The 18,326-nt window shown below is 32.3% G+C and overlaps 1 protein-coding gene across 1 annotated transcript in view; it reads right to left on the bottom strand.

The window, feature by feature from the left end:
• The window catches only part of LOC137924715 (pikachurin-like), a 144,531-nt gene that overhangs the window by 74,590 nt on the left and 51,615 nt on the right, over positions 1-18,326 (bottom strand). The window contains exons 3-4 of the mRNA XM_068768132.1: positions 11,763-12,142; positions 9,916-10,027 (exon numbers count right to left, since the gene is read on the bottom strand). Coding sequence (XP_068624233.1) covers positions 9,916-10,027; positions 11,763-12,142 — 492 coding nt within the window. The remainder of the gene's footprint in view (positions 1-9,915; positions 10,028-11,762; positions 12,143-18,326) is intronic.

Raw genomic sequence — 18,326 nt, 5'->3', positions numbered from 1 at the left:
ACGTTCGTAACGACATGACTAGAATCGAATATATATTCAGTTTCACATTACTAAATGTTCCGCTCATTGAACGCCTTTATGTTCCAATTAGTTGCCACGAAGCCCGATATCTATGTCGCCAGGAAACTGGTATAATGGACCTCTACACAAAGATTTCCCATTTGGAACTAGAGATATTGTCATGTTCCAGACACTTTGTTCCGTAATGAAGTTTCTCTATTCGATAAATTATGCAGTGTATTAAATAATAATCTTAACAGTTATAAAGCTTTTACTTCGTTTAAATATACAAGGTGTTTGTTTAACGATGTGTTGAGTATATTGGTTAAATAATTACTAATTTTAATACGAAGTTATCCGGAGAATGAAAACTCATGTGGTATTATGGTACGCAGAGGACGCTGCTATCCGTGTTCTGGACTTTGTTATTGAGCAGTGACAATGTTATATAATTAACATATAAAGTGAGTATAATATTACATTGTACCTCAGGAATCGAACCAGTGACCTTCAAACCTGAGTCTTCTACCACTGGGCTACCTCTGCTCTTAATAACATATATAACCGTACGTTAATTTATAGTAAATGGTTTTAAACCAATAACTAACCATGCTGTATATATTAAAAATGAAAATACTTAGAAATCAATATTAAAAAGCATGTTACTTGTACCAATATATTTTAATAATAATAAATAATAAAATGATTTTCACAAAGCATAAACGGCAGAGAATTGATCAAACTCGTAAATAACACTATTTTACTTATTTTAGTTTCATTTGTATTTGAATATATACTCGTAATTAGATGTAGTATTAAAAAAAATCACAAATAATACGTGGTAAAAGAAAATTTAACTACTCTAAGGTTTGTTACTACTCCATAGTTAATATATTGGCAATGAATAAATTTTATAATTATTTATTCATTTATCATTATTTTATTAAGAAAGATTACAAACTGATAATAAAATGACATTAAGAAAAACAATTGCAACAGATTGCTAGTAACGAGCTTCCACAGTAATATTATTTTGCGAGCTAATTTCACATGTGTGTTTATTATAACAAAAGAAATACGACATTTAATAGGAATATGATTAAAATAGGCGAACATTTATAAAGGAAACCAAAAACAAAGAAGATTCAAAAAAGTCACGATTTAAACGCCATGTTCGCAATTATTTGTCGCAGTCATTTTAAAAGAACTTTTTTGTTAGTCTTCTTACGATTTCAGTGAATATTGTGATCAGAATGAAAGATGAATTTGTTAATTAAATGTTAATTTTTTAATTATTCTTCCAAATAAATTATATCCACTTCAAAGTAATCCCTCCAATAAAATGCACATCTGTCAACGCTTTTTTCAATCCTTGAATCAGTGGCAATAGTCTTTTTTTATTATTGCCTTAAATTATTTCTTCGTTTCGGTTTTTATCCTTAATAATGTCAAAATGGTGTCCCCATATTAACTTTTTGACTTGGTGAACAGCCCGAAGTCGCACCGAGTTAAAGATGTAATACGAGTCGAGTTTTTTGCCACTTAGGCACCAATTTTAACGTGTGTGTTTTACAAAAACACGTGAACTCGGATATAATTAAACCCTTTTGACAAACAGGTGCTTGGTAAATATTACAAAAAAATACCTGCCTTTCTAAAGCCCGGGAGTTTGAAATGGAATTATTTACCAGTAACAATAACATATGCTAAATCGTTGTATGCATTTAAAAAAGATGGTAAAAAAACACTACCTTGGCCTCTATATATATACATACTGGGTATATAAATATATATGTAAACACATATATACATATACATATAAGTATTTTTGTGCATTTGTATGTATGTTTGTATGTATTCAAACACTATTCTGCCCTCTCCTTCATGTGTCTCCTCTCCATGCAAAGGCTTTCTGGTAGAAATCGCCTCTAGCAATAAAATCGCCTCTAGTACCACTATATAAATTGTTAAATTGTAAATTAAACTTTTTTTAGTTATTATCTATGGTGTACAATAAATAATAAATATATAAGTTAACTCTGTTATAGGCAACCGTGTACAGTTTAAAATACGCATACACCCGTGCGATATATCTGCATTATCGTGTATTAAATTAATAAAATATATATCAAAATAATTCAGAGGGACAAAAATGCTACTACACGTAATAAACTACGTGTAATAGAATTTAATTGTTCTAACTACTTCCTTCATTGTTACGCTGATACGTATGTGGTCGGGCTTGAATTACAATGCGACTTGTAATCAAAACGTGTGTTTATTCACAGATTCAATATAATAATAACAACGGATGTATACAGACTATTCGCACACAATTTCGTAACTACGCGATCACTAGACTATAACTCGGCGAACACTGCTTCACTTCTCCTTCTGGTAATTTGTCAACTATCGCTTTGTATTGCTGGCGTAATGTCCGACAAAAACCTCACTGCCTTTATGGCTATATTTGATTGGTGCTGGAGACTGTTAACCTGGATTTTACAGCTTATTCAGACAGATATAAAATTTGCAGGTTAATAAATAAAAAAAATCAACTGCAGATATGACGCCTGACGCATTGTATTGACCAATTGATATATATTCGTTTGTCGGAGAAAGTTGTGAACTATATCGCCGGAGAACTTTAGCTCTTCGCCTTGGTAGAGACCGGTTTTTAATGGAAGACAATTTCTAGACGGTTCGACACGGGGTGGGAGGTGAAGTAAAGAAACAATAAAGCTATCAGAGCGATGAGCCTCTATTGTAGTCCGTACTTTAATTCATCCTACTGCCTGCCAGCTGCAGTGATAAATGCAAGAAACGCACAATAGATACCCCACAACCTTAATTACCCCAACTGCACGATTTTGATGTAGCGTCGTCAGCCCCGACTGGCTCGTTCATGGAATTCGTCTTTTGGTCCCATCGGTCTTCCTCGAGTCAGATATTTAATACAATTATTAAAGGCGATCATAAAAAATTGAATCAGTTTTTTTTCCTTCCCTCAAATTAAGACGCAGCGTGGAAGTTTATTATCAGAAAATTTAGGCCCTACTGAAAATTAAATTTCCTTAAAATTGTGAAATAAAATGAATTGAAAGTTGAAAACAAGTTGAACAAATAAATTGCTAAAGGGAAATATACTTTACGAATCACATGTCACTCCTACTTAATAAATAAAATAAACTAATTTATAGTAGTTCAATATGAATTTGTAATATATAAGTTATTTTTTAGTAAATTACTAAAGAATTACAAAACTCGACGGATTTTTTGTTAGTTCTTTTCAATGTTCAGTGAGTAGAATGAACTAACGTAAACTTAATTTTAAGGAGCCGATTATTAATGATCTCATATAATAAATCAATTTTGATTATGACTTTATATGTTAAAACGATAATTAATAAATAAATTCAAAGCGTACAATTTTGAACTTAACCGTTTTCTGTTTTAACTTGAAAGTTATAATGGCAGGTGAATTACGCAGCCGTATTCCGAGAACAATCCACTCATTTCTGTAATTGTTAAGTATCACTCGAAATGCTCTAGTGTCTAGCGTGTGCTAGTTCAAACGTTATGGGAATCTACGTAGAAAGGAAAATCCGGACGTTTTAGAATAGATATTCATTTTAATTACGTTAATTTGAAATTTATTTATATGATATTAAGTAACACTTGAGTTATTTATCTGAAATATTTTTGCAAAAATGTATTTGTGCTTGTTAATTTGTGTTAATATCATCATCTTTATCATTTCAACTATAAGACGTCTAATGTTGAATGCATGCTTTCCTGTAAGATTACCAGTAGTACATATTGGTAGCGGCATCTATCCAGCATAGTGTAAAGATTTTGAATTGTATTGTTTCGAAAGATGTTTTTGCTGCTATCCCTAAGGCTTTTACAGCTTCATCAGTCTAGAGTTCAGGGAGCGGGAGGGTCCGTGAACTATATACCTTAACAAGATCGTCAGTTTGTTCTGTGTCTGGATGTCTTGAATTTACCAATCTATTTTCACCAATTCAGAACCCTAAGGTCCCAGCGGTGGTCTGTTCTGTATGCTATGTGGTCTGTTCACTGTAATTTTAATATGCCAATCACCTAAGCTATGTCTCATAGTGGAAATCACGGACTAACAAGCGCAATTATAATGTCCATCCACAAGATTTACGTAGGACTTTTTTAAAGTCTTCAGGACATTCCAGATGCAGGCTGCTTCCAAACTGTTCTATGGCGAACTGTGGTAAATGGTGATAATTCGTAATAAATTAGCATATTAATTAAGCATGTAAAATAGCAGAAAATAAATATAAATTTAAGGTAAAGAAATGTGATATGACGCGGATCAGTGATATTTTAGGAACGAGACGAAGACCGTGAGGCGATGAATGAAATGAAAAATTGAACAAAGTAAGAAGAGGAAAGATAGAAGAATGGAGAATGATAAAAGTGCAAGAAATAAACGTAAAAAGTGAAAAATCATTAAAGATTACATAACCCTGTCCTACAACAACATAGGGAGTACGAGAAGTTCCCTATTGAGAGTTCCCCGTTATTACGGGGGTTATAAAAAACTGATTTATTGGAAATATATGGAGAAGGTCTCTGACCAACAGTGGATAGTGACCGTAAACCAACTGAAATGATAAATGATGATAATGTACAGTGTACCGATAAAGCTTCAACATCGATTTTAATATTAAAGATGGACATATCCGTGACACGAATAACAAAATACAATGAATAAATAATCAATGACTATTTGGCTGTTTCATTTCACTTTGTCATTGAAATAAACATCCCTTTGATTATCAATTTACAAGCTCCAAGACAGTCGCTTCATAAAACTATAGACAGTTCTAATATTAAATTCACGTAGAAAACATTCAGTACATTCACAGTAAATGAATATAAATGTCGGAATAAATAATATTCAATTTTATTTATATTGACGATACATCGATAGATTCTTGAAATCTTTAACGTACTTTTCTAAATAAAAATCTTTATACTGTGGACATATATATATTAATTTTTTCCTTGCTAAGGTATTTTGCAAATGAAAATAATTATGATTTCTTATTATCCTTACTAAGCAATTTAATTATGATATCGTATTTTTAAATTCAAAAATTAAAAAGTCATGTATTAGAATAGATATGATAATAATACAAATGAGTCTAATACAATACTGTGAAGAGCAGATCAGAAATAAAGGTACGGATAAGAACAAACGAAAACAGAACAGAAATACGGGAAAGATAATAGAATTAAGTAGAACAGAATAAAAGAGCTTAGAAGAAAAGAATAGAACCTATTAGAACAGTAGACCGAAATAAAACTGATTAAAATTTAGTATAGAAGAATAGAACAGATTAGAACTAAGAAAAACAGATAATGAGAGGTTATAAAAGAGAAAAGAGATTTGCGACCTATAGCTTTAACTTTATGTTTATCATAAAGTCTTGGTGTGATCAAAAACAAACAGAGTAGTAGCGGAATCTAAAATAAAATAGAAAAATAAATAGAAAATAAGTTGATCATAAATGAATTTCATCTTTATCATATCCTCGTCATTTTATAGTTAATCTAGCACTTTTATTAACATAGGACCTTTAAAGTTGGAATACAGTTATTTAGTGTTCCTATTATATTACAAATAGCGTTCTGTATATATTATAGAAAAGTCTAAAACATTTATGTTTATAAAAAAAAAAAAAACTTAATGAAATAATACACAGACCACATATATCGCTTACGTAAAGAGAAATATGTTTCATTATATTAACCTTATAATGCACATAAAAGAGCAAATGTTACCTCTGTGTTATAACTTGTAGTGGTGGAGAACGTTGCTGTTTTCTAACATTTAATATACGAGCTATATGCAATACATTCAATTTCACAGAAAGAATTTACTTAGAACTTGCTTCAATGAAATATTGAGAGCAATAGAAACTCCACACCCGACTCCATATAAATTCAAATTGTGTACGTGCAATTTATTTCAGTTGCATGAAAAAGAACATAAGAACGCAATAATACGTTACTGTGTACATTCGAATACAAAATGGTCTTTAAGATATCAAACTTAGAATGAGGCTATATATTTTATTATTCAATAACATTATCGCGTTATCAAAAGAAAAAACTAAACATATTGTGTTTTATATTGGTATCACGAGGTCTTTTAATAATTAGTAAATTACTTTTATCATGTCAATTGTTATAATACGCAGGACAGATAGTCTTTATCGGTCATTTGATTTGGCACATCGGACAATAGCGTAAGACTTTCTTTTGATTGCGTTTGGTTATGTAGAGTTCATCTTTCCCATAGTGTTCCAACACGCGTAATTGCAATAACATCGCTAAATTGAATCTCACCGAATATCTCGTTGTGAAGTGACAAATCAAATGCCGGCTACTATGTAAAAAAATAATTAATAGATGCGGTAACAATTCACACAGAAATTTTAGCTTTTTAATAAGTGTTTAGAATAAATGAGATATACATCCAACATGTACTTTAGTGACAAATTTTAATTAATATTTATTACGGTGTACTTATATTATACTTCGCTACCAGGCGTTTAGGAACTCGAAGAGGAAAGTTTAATATTCAACATCAAAGGCCTTTTAAATAAGTCTAACGTTTTGTTTATTTGTTTCACGTCATGATTATAAATTCGTTTATACCATGGGATTTGATTTAGAATATGTTGAATCTTTGAAAGATCGTGTACAAAACTTGACAGACAAAATGTGGAAACGAGTTATTTGAAGATAGAATCGATTTTCGCTCCAGACATTCGAATTACATAAGTTGGTAGGACCACGTTGATCTATAACTCCGCTGGGATGAGTACAGTCTGAATGAGAGATGTGATCGGGATTTTCAAATAGTTTTAGCTTGGGTACAGTCATGTGCAGATTTGCAATGTGGTGTTAGTGAGAAGGGCGTATTGTAAACGTTTATTGTTTCTTTGAATAAATGTAATGTGTTTCAAATTTAACATGGTTTACAATTTATTTTAAAATATTATTTACTAATAATAAAATCAAAAATTGCCTGTTTAATTTATGTTTTGACTTTTTTACTGTTTTAAATTAATAATCGGTTTTAGATTATAATTGTATTAATTTGGGTCTTATATTGGGTAATAGTAATTTTATTTATCTTTGACTCCAATATTCTTTTATTAATATTTTTAAATAAATCAATAAGGGTTCTAATTATAATATACATTTTAAAATAATTCTTAATTGCCTTATTTTTACATCGGATTCCAAATATTAAATTTCAAAAATCTTTAATGACAAGTTGTGATGCCCCAGACTTGATAAGAACAGTGGGGCTATATTCATCTCCTTGTTGGTAGGTTATCATTGTTAAAGGTCGCGCTCCTGGAAGCCTTGATTAGACGTAATGCCTATGGTGAGGTCTATATGACCTGCTTTTTCGAATGCTTCTGTTATTATAGGGTCTGTAACCATCGTTACAGAGTCCACTCATCAGATTGGTGATTGCCGTCTTGGCCTCTTTTTCTCTACTTTTCCTACGAATATCAGCTAACCTATATATTTAATAAACATTGAATATTTGCATTTGCTTTGTGTTTTGTTGTGTTATTGTGCGCTGTTTTCTATGAAGACACAGTGTAGTACTACGCACTAATAACACACAGACAGTTCATTGACATTTTTTTATAACTAACAAGCTTTCTGAATATTAATTTGGATCCTGATAAAATTTTGTTAATTTAATAATATTGAGTTTTAGATACACTGTATTTGTTTTTGATTCTGATATTTATAATGTGATTTTGTCATCGGGAAACTAATCTAATCTAATCTCCGGTGTCGGTTTTCCCTCCATCAAAAGCCTTCTATATAATTCTTGGCAACAAATTTTTAATTACAATTTCACAACTTTTTCTAAATTTCTGTGAATTTTCGCTAACTTGATATTAGATGTCCGATTGGCTGAAACTTTATTTGGGAGGCCGCAAATAATTGCTTTTGCCGTTTCAACTTTTATCGATATTCCGCTAGAGGGTTCGAATCCATTAAGTTAATGGAACCTTTATTGGCACTGAAGGGTAAATGAGTGGATCGTTTCAACGAATTGTAATATGAAAATTACAGTCAGTCGACCATTGTGTATGTATTGGTACAGAATTTTTTTTTTACATTTTATCTGTCTAGACTTGTCAGGTCGATGTTGTCATACCATATATAATGAACCCTCATTTATGTGAAAAAAATAATAAAATTACAAAAATATATTACCCAACTTATTCTCATTAGACAGGTAAGCAATACCTCCAAAACATTCAAGTGGCAACCACAAATGTAGTGATTTTTTATTTTATTAATCTAGTTTCAGCCCATTTACGTCCACTGCAAGCCTTACCTCAAAGAGATATATATATATATATATATATATATATATATATATATATATATAATCGCCGAGCTTGCAATCTGGAACTCTGGAACCTTGTTTGTGAGTAGTGGTATAATTAATAAACAATGTGTTAATTATGATTGTATCTCTGGAATCAACCCGCTACCTACGATAGCAATTCTTACTTCTCCGCAAGGCTGCCACTGCTTACATAGGATATGGGCCTCACCACATAGATTCCTTTTCATTTTTATTCCTTTCATTCCTTACAAGTGGTCGGAAGCGGTTAGAACTGTGGTTTATTCCCTAGTGGGTGGACCTTCTACGTTACATATGCCGATTTGTAATCCCTACTCCAGAATCTTAAGGCTCCAGCTGCTGCCTGTTCCAAACGTTTTGTGGCCTGTACGGAATTAATCTGTAATAATGTATGTTTTTCCGCAAAGACATGCAAAATTATTTCAAAAACAGTGATAGACATGGTATCAATACGATGAATAAAAATAAGCTGATTACTCATAGTTTTTGTTTTCAAAAAAATAATATTAACCATGATTATAAACATATTATTTTAAAAAGTATATAATTCTATCCAAGAATACTATATTTATGTTAAGACGTGGAATTAAATGTTGTTGATGCTCACTGAGGAAGCTAATTATTGTCATAAAGTCACTAAAACAATATTTGAAAAAAAAAACTGTTGAGTTTCTCGCCAGCTCTTCTTAGCAGAACTGTCTTCTGAGCCGACAGTAGCTTTCTGTAGAACTGACAATACTGAAATTTTACATTGATTGACGATTCGGAAGTGCTTGTAGCAGTCTATTTGAATAAAGAATGTTTTGATTTTTGACAATTCGCTGTGGTGTGCATTTTATTTTCCTTTGTCTTCGGATCCACACATTTATTAATACGTAAAATTAGAATGACATAATGGTAATGGTCTTGTATAGTGATTATATGAAAATACAGATTATTAATTTTATAAGTATTATGGTTCAAAATTTGACAGATTGTTCATTTGAATAAATGTTTCTATAAAAAATAATAATATGTGCACTAATATAGGTTCTTTGATATTGCGAGTCACTTTACGAAATTTGAAATTTTTTGCAAACTGTAATTGACTACGCATTTAAAACACTCTTTTTTTTACAAACCAACAATAAATTGAAATTATTTAAACAAAAGTACATAATATATGTATTAAAGTTAGATATAATAGCACACCTATTTGACAGCACTCCTAATAATACTTAAGATGACTGTTAGTTTCTGATGATCGGTATTTGGATTTCGCTAATTTTATGGTGAAATAATAATAATTATTATTTACACCAGTAATTTGTTTCTCTTTCTCATGAACTGACGTAGGTTATATAAATTTAAATATTGAAATAATTCGACAATCAATCGGGGCCAAAATTAATATTTCAATGAGCCGCGTGTTTCGCGAGCCGCAGTTTGGCCACCCCTGACTTAGTAATTAAAAAAAAACTTACCAGATTTGCATTTAGTTGTCAATGGACACGAGCATCGAGCACCGTTACAGGAGTCGCAGTTGCAATTTTCCACCGCAGCCGTCCACGGCGGCGACACCGTCCCTTCAGGCACCTGTATAACAACGTTATATTTTTTTTAATTAATAAATATAATAGAAAGGTTTAAAGTTCTTAAATTACTGACGACTGTGTTTTGTTTTTTTATAGTGTACAATGTTATATATATGTACAAGCTATGTTAAAATATTTATATTCTTATTTCTAGGTACGCTTATATAAGATGTTTAAAAGACGTTCTACTTAAAGCCAAGTATCATTATTATCATTATTTACAGAACTTTTCGGCATTTTTTTGGATACCTTGGTTAAGTTTATATTTCACTGACATATGTATAGATATAATTAAATGCACTAGAAATAAAAAATGCCTTAATTTATGATTGTTTTTCAAGGCGTATTAATAAAGTTAAAAAGGAAGTTTTTGAAAAAATTGGTTGTGGTTTTCTATTAGTACTGTTCACAAAGGTACAACAAGAAACAAAGTTTATTTTGGTTAATTAATATATATACATATTGATATATTTTGTGTATATTTAATATATAAATGAATGTGTGTCTGTCTGTCAGTACCCGATAGATTTAATAATCATATAAACAATCCCCGTGAAAAATTAGTAACTTATTAGATTTTTAAAAAATCTATTTTTTTAATATTTTTTGTTTTTAGGATAAAAACAGCCTTTTTGATTAAACTTTTGATTAGACGTATAACACAGCAACGCGTGAGCTGGTACTCTTAGTTATATAACACTTTAAACTAAAAAACTATAAAGTTTCTGAACATTACACTTAAACTGATGTCATTTAATTTTATTTTATGTATAAACAATCGCAAAAATACGGCTAACATTACAAAATGTCACTGGCCACTATAGCCACAATACTATTTAAGCCTGCGCGATCCTTGTGCGTTCGAATTCAAATTTGAACGCCGAATTGAATTCGAACGCTAGTAGCCAGATAGCCGCTGTATTTGGGTCAGTTATGATTTGTAAATAGTCTCTGTGTATAAAATACATTTCATGAATCATCCCTGGCTTTCATTTTAGCTACTACCAACAAGAAACAAACACGTGCGCAGGTGGTTTCTCATTGTGTTCCGCAAAACGAGTAGATAGTATAAATTTATATTTACATTTATTGTATATTCCATTGATTCATTTAAAACATATGTTGCATCTACTAATGCTAATCGTAAAAGCGTTGTCATAATATTTATTTACTTAATACTAAAACTAATTTACTTATTTCTATCGGTAAAATACTTTACAGCCTTCTCTTTAGGTGGATAAAAATAATCAAATGATATATAGGTATATGCTCAGAGTTTCGCTTCGAGATCGAATCAAAAATGAGGAGATATGCAAGAGAACCAAGATCATCGACGTAGCTTGAAGAACTTCTCGTCTAAAGTGGCAGGGGGCGGGGCATATTGCTCGTGCAACTGATGGCTATTGGGGCGAAAAGGTTCACGAGTGACGACTACGAGTCGGTAGACAGGTAGACATACAGCGCGGATACGCACCCCACTAGGTAGACCGACAACATAGTTAAGGTCACGAGAGGTCGCTGGACTGGTCATCGTGACTAACTTTGGGGGAGGTCTAGGCCTTGCAGTGGACGTCCATGGGTGGAAAAGAAGAAGAAGAGAAGATACATAAGTATTTTATATAGCGTATAATATAAAATAGAATTTAATTTGCCTTTTTTATATTTTTTAAAATGTTTAATATACATCTAATAGATTGTAACCGTTTATCTCATAGTACCTTAAATATATAACGCACCTTCTGTTCCAAACTCGGTCCCAAAGTTGTAACTTTCGAAACGCTCGCTTCCATAATGCCGCTTTTCACTTTGCCGTCGGTTATTATATTGATATCAACTTTACTCACGCCATCTTCGATTAAACTCTTGAGCCCATCAATTTCCTTCGATCTCTCTCCGCTGTACGTGTAATTGGATTCTTTCGTATCGTTTTGACCTTGCGTCGGGTGAGTTGTTATTCTCATTAAATTTTCATCGATATGTTTTTCGCTTACAATAGGCTTACTAATTCTATTGGACGGGGCTATTTCTAGTTCTGCTGAGAATGACACGTCTTTCTGATAAAGTACATCTTCATGTGTGCCCGATGATGATTCGGTCGATTTTGTAGCGTTTAGCTCTGTAACAAGAAAGAATAAATTGTATCTACATTAAGTAAAAAAAGGACCAATTTTAGCAGTCACTCTGTGTTTGGTACTAATCGGTGTAACATAACTCCTGAAGATGCCCCGTGGAGGGGTGAAACACGTGTTGAGTGATTTAACGCTGGTAGTTGTGTAATTCGCATTGTTTGCCGCATGCGCATTTATCAGCGGACTGGCGGGCGGTGCACTTTGTTGCACGATTACCACTGCATGTGCGGGAGTGGCGAAATATTAGTTCATTTCTTACTTAGAATGGACTTCTGCAAAATAAAGCCTGATTCCATTAAATATTTATATCTACATCACAAGGTGGACATACGACCTCGTTAAGGTATAGAATGTTTTATTAAGTAAGTAATTTTTAATGTAATTCTGATATTACGTAGTTAAAAATGATACGAAGATCCAACAGATTGGCACGTTGATATGACTGTGAGGTTTTAAGGTTCTGGAGACCACTGATCGTCAAGCTTAAGGTAGTCAAGGTAAGTCGATGGTTGGAGACCGCTACCAACTGGTCGTGTTGCAAATCTATTGGGGTGATCTATGATCAGCAGTGGAAATCTTATGGCTTATTATTATTAAAAATGATGATTAATCCTTACTTTATTATTAAAAATTCCCTGACCCCTTTTGACAAAATGAAATAAAGTTAAATGAGAGATACTAATTTTATGCCTTTTATCTTGTTATAATAACATTAATGGAAAATCGAATTCATCTGTAATCATGATTATCGCGATCAATAATAATTTAATGAATATAAAGTATTTTATAAAACCTCCATGAATAGTTTATGCTCGGTTTCAACAAGACTCCACGCTGGGCTATAACGTTCGATCCACCTTATCTTGGTTGAAAACGAACTTTCCAGACTTCATCGCAGCTGAAGACTCGTCGTTATCTAGTCCTGATCTTAATCCACTGGATTATGATCTATGGAGATTTTTAAAGTGATGCTTGCCCCGAAAATAATCTCTGCGATTGACTGTGAAGAATTTTCATATAGATAGAGTGTGTGCTGCTTTTGATAAATGCTCTCAACGTATAAAAGACTGTATTGCAGTCAACGGAGAGCATTTCGAAGCAAAGTTTTTAATTGTCTTAATAGTTTTATATTAAGTAATTAAAGTTATACGTCGTCATAATAATAAATGTTTGGTCGAGTAAAAAATGTCGTTTATGTTAGTAAATATGATCAATCATGAACTCGATTCGTATCGTTCCTCAACCAGCGTATTCACCTGATTTGGCTCCATGCGACTTTTGGCTTTTTAGAGAAGTCAAAAGGCCAATGCGGGGACGCCGTTTTTATACCATATAAACCAAACCGAACTTGAAGGACATACTGGAAAAAGACTATTTCAACTATTTCTATGACTAGGTTTTTAACGGACGGGATTATAAATAACGTTTTATTAACAAATTTACTTCACTTTTTGATCTCAGTATTGTACAGCTTTTCAGTCTCTTTTAAAGATATTCTCAAGACACAGCCGCGGCGTATTTCATCGTTATTCATTTTTCTGAGGTATTTAATTATTTAGAGGTAACTAATGCTACTGAGCATCAAATTTCTAGTCTATAATGATCACTTATGTACCGCCAGAAGCACTTAACTTGATAAAAACTTGAATCATATTAGGGTCCTCTATAACAGTATCATTCAACTTAAAACCACGAGGGTTCCAAACTTATTTTGGTCTTAGGTGATCCCACAACAAACTCAGGCGGTTTTTGTTGTGACCATCTTCACAATTTTCTTTATTAACAACATTAAGGGCAATCATTCCAAAGTCCTCACTTAAAAATTCTTAATATTGTTAAGAGACTTTTTTAAAACATACGAGCATAATTAGGTACTGGACTATATTGTAAGACCATAGACAGTTATACAGGATGGTTGGGTATAGGTGTAAATGTTTAAAGTGGTGAGTGTTTAGAACATTAGCAAAAAGATTTAAAGCGTTTGACACAACTGAAACATTATTGGAATGGGACAGGGCAATAACTTCTAGGAGTACAAAGTCTGCAGGGACAGATAGTAAATTATAATTAATTTAAATATGAAGTAATTTGAATTTTGAAATTTAATTTTTTAAACCCAATGATTTTTGAATAAAGTGTAACATATATTTATTGACAGCAAATGAACAACACTCGCTCACTCTGTGTTTTGCACTAATCGGTGTAATATAACTCCTGAAGATGCCCCGTTGAAGGGTGAAACACGTGTTGAGTGATTTAACGGTGGCAGTTGTGTAAGTCGCATTGTTTGCCGCATGCGTATTTATCAGCGGGCTGGCGGGCGGAGCACTTTGTTGCACGACTACCACTGCATGTGCGGAAGTGGCTAAATATTGGTCCTTTTCTTTCTTCGGATGGACTTCGGCAAAATAACGCCTGATTCCATTAAATGAACAACACCTTCACCCGTATAATGTAATCACCAGCATGTAAATAAAACATAGCTTTGGTGATAATTTCACTAGTCTAAAGACTACGTATTTATTTACAGTCTTATCATTTTAAGCAAGATGCCGTATTTATTTTAGGATTTCGCAAGTTGCTTAATTTCTAAAGAAGAGTATCAACTTTAACGAAAAAGGGGAACAAGTCGCGCGCTACAAATAAAGTTTGTCAGAGATTCCCAAACAGTAAGTTCAGAAGTAGACTGAATTTGTATTAGTTTCGAAATGCACGGAGAAACTAATTTATCTTTGCTATTGACACTGAATAATATTACCTCGCGGGTAGTCGCTGGATAAAGTGCAAGACTGGTCATAGTGGAGATTGGACCTTACATTGGGCGTCTATCACCTGACATGATGTAGTTGATGAATATATTCATTAAGTCAAAATTCAACGTATACTCGGTTAGCATAAGCAGGTTAGTTACCTCCTGATCATACATCTGTTTCCTTCTTCATGACGAAAAAGATGATAACCAGGAATGTTCGAAGACACGACAATTTACAATTTCGACAATTTACAACCGCAACCGCCACATCACTGGCAGCGTCCGAATTTAAATTTGAAATAGAATGCACATCAATTTTTTTTTTCAAAAGTATTGTGGCTATAGTGGCCACAAATGTAGAGCGGGAACGCTACGAGTGTAAAAAATTGTTAAAAAATATTTTTACACCTCATTAAGTTCTTTTTTTAAAATAAGGAAATCCAAAAATACAAACTATAAATTGCAATTTATCTTTCTAGTATTAACTAGTTGTCCATCTGTTTGTTGTTAGGATGATTTCATTTATTCGTGATAATTTTTACATATAAAAATATTCCGGCTTAATGTTATACCTATAAGAGCTATAGTTTGAAAATATGTTTCGATTTCAACCCTCTTACCAGTCGCAATATTTTATATTCGTTCTAAGTTAACTTGTACACGGTAAATAAAATATTTATGTACAATTTCAAGTATCATAGCCTTATGGTTTAAGAGATATCATAATGAGTCAGTACATAGTAATAAATCTCTTTCTCACTCTAAGCAGTTCTATAGATGCACTCTCGGCAAATCATTTCTATTTAAATAAACTAGAATTTTCCCACGATCTTTAATTTTACACCTATAAGAATTTGCTTTTTTTTCTGATAAGTGATAAGAATATACTAGATACAATATACCAAAGTTATATTCTTATAATATTTATATAGTTATATGTGAGTAGCAGTCATATTAGGTATTGTAGCAAATTAAAAGTTATTTTACTGGAAAATAAATTCACGAGCACGAAATATACGCGATTTGTATCGACCTTATTTCAAAGTAGACTTAACTTGAATTAGTTACGGAAAGTTCGACTTTCCACGAGTCGTATCCTATATGTTTAGCGAATGCCTTCGTGGAGCTATAAATCTATTGAAATAAATCAAATGCTTAATGGCAAGTAACCCGAAACTCACATCTGCGTTCATGTACGGCTTTGATTGTGTTAGTGAAAACTTTGATGGTGATGAACAATTTGGGAAACATGTATACAGGTGTTCACCGAATTGACATTAAGTCTAAATCCGGTAATACGGAGGTGGTCGCTAATCTTAGAAAATTAATAAAAATATGAATTTTTTAATGTTATCATTTAAACATCAAATATTATAAACTTTGTTGTTTTATTACTTTGTACCCATGTCTTCTTCACTTTAATTTAATCGTAAGTACTCTTTCTGTCAATGGCTGATAAAAGTTCATATAGCAATTATCCGATTTTAAAAGAAAACAGCACGTATTGTCAAACTATGCTATCAAAATTGTTATTACACTTAACTGTAGTCTACCGTGTTGAAAATAAATGCAATATATAATATAAAATATTGGTATCTGCCGTTAAAATACGGCACATATTTCGAAGAGCAGTGATAGCTCATCAATAGAGACTAGCGATCGTAGGTCGTTGGTTCGGTTCCCGAAATACATTTTTAAATAATTCACACTCCCGCATTAATTATAAAGGATTGCAATTGCTCAAATTAACTTTCTAGAAGATCGGCAGCAGGGTTCTCTGTGTAACATACTAATACACACGATCACCAACTCGCTTGTCAAGTGTAGCGTGGCAAATATGGTATATACCACCATAGATATTTTGAGGGAGGCCTAGGCTTTGCAATGGGCGTCTGTGAGCTGAAATCATAGAGATTTTTTTGTTTTCCTAGGTTCTCTTCCATATATCGAAGGAGATCATTACATGTAACGTTTAAATATTATGTTTTGTAAATTTAATATATTTATTAAATGAACCTTTGTACGATTGTACTGCTTATTTTATTTGCTAGCTTGGACTGGAAAGAGTAACTATAATCGCCAAGCTTGGAAAGCGGATTGGCGATCGCAGATGGTTACTAAAGTAACACAGAGGACGCTGATGTCCATCCTCTGGAAGATTTTTTTGTGATCAGTGGCAACCCTATATAATTAATGCATGAATTATATAAGATTGTGTCGAACTCGCGACCTACGATTGCAAATCTTAGTGCTCTAACGTTGTGGTACCACTATTAACATTTTGTTAAAAAATCTAACTGCAGTATATATGTACTGTTGCCATATTTATCATCATTTCGGTCGTAAGAGGTCCACACTTCATATTGTAATAAAATATTTTCTATTTACCAAAGGGATTGGCTAGTGTAACGAAATTGCTTTTATATATTTTATCTGTGCGCGAGTTCGTAAAATCTCTCGCATCGGAAACGGAAATAAATTTTGCGCTGGCTTTAGAAATTCGTCTATTACGCTGGCCGCTATCAAATTGATATCTCGCTGGGAAAAATGCGATTTAAACTTGTCCTGCTAACATAACTTTCTCACTTAAAACCAATTTACAGCATCATAAGGCGTGTTTCCAATATATCTAAAAAGAGGATAGATATGAAGTTAAATACTGGACGTATTTTTTGAAAGATACATTAAGAAGACTTTTTGGTTTTGAAATGAACAGTAAAGTCATATGACGACCGCCTATATATTCCACGCAGAGACCGCTGGGAAGACCGAAGATCTAAATCGATCGTTTGGCCCCATATAAGTTACGAAATTGTAAGCTAGTAGTATTAGTACATTAGAATTTGTATTTGAGTTTGAGCCCCATCCTAAGACGTAATAGTATTAAATTACAAAATACCGATAAAAAGTTTTTTTCTAGTTAATCGTAATTTATGTGTATTTTATACGACTTTGACACCTAAAATAACTGAATTTAGCATAAGCGTACATTTCTAACTAAAATAATTCACTAGAATATTTGTTTATTGAGATGACATTTGAAATGTTTTTAAAACAAAGTAATCAAATGGACATTTATACATAATTAAACATATCCTTCCTAATATCTAATGTTAAATTTGCTTTTTTTGCTTTTATAATTCAAAGAGACTTTTTCAAAGAATCATAACATATTTTCATCAGTTAAAAATATCCGCAAACACATTCATAGTCGGCACAGAACGAGAGGATAAAATACTTGGTATATATATATCAGAAACTAAAAGAAGCCAAACTTTTAAATGTTTAAAAATCAAACAAAAAATTGACAACAATCTATGTACAGTGTGAATGATTCTTAAGTGATAATAAACTTGTGAATTGAGTAGTCTACTACTGTATTAGAGGAAGTTATGAAAGTGACCACAAAAAACTGTTTG

Source organism: Battus philenor, unplaced genomic scaffold (assembly GCF_028537555.1).
Source record: "Battus philenor isolate CCGP_79_NKW_IND1 unplaced genomic scaffold, ilBatPhil1.0.hap1 SCAF_24, whole genome shotgun sequence".
In the NCBI taxonomy this organism is placed as follows: domain Eukaryota; kingdom Metazoa; phylum Arthropoda; class Insecta; order Lepidoptera; family Papilionidae; genus Battus; species Battus philenor.
Note: the sequence above shows the minus strand (reverse complement) of the source record. Positions and strands in the feature narration are given on the sequence as shown.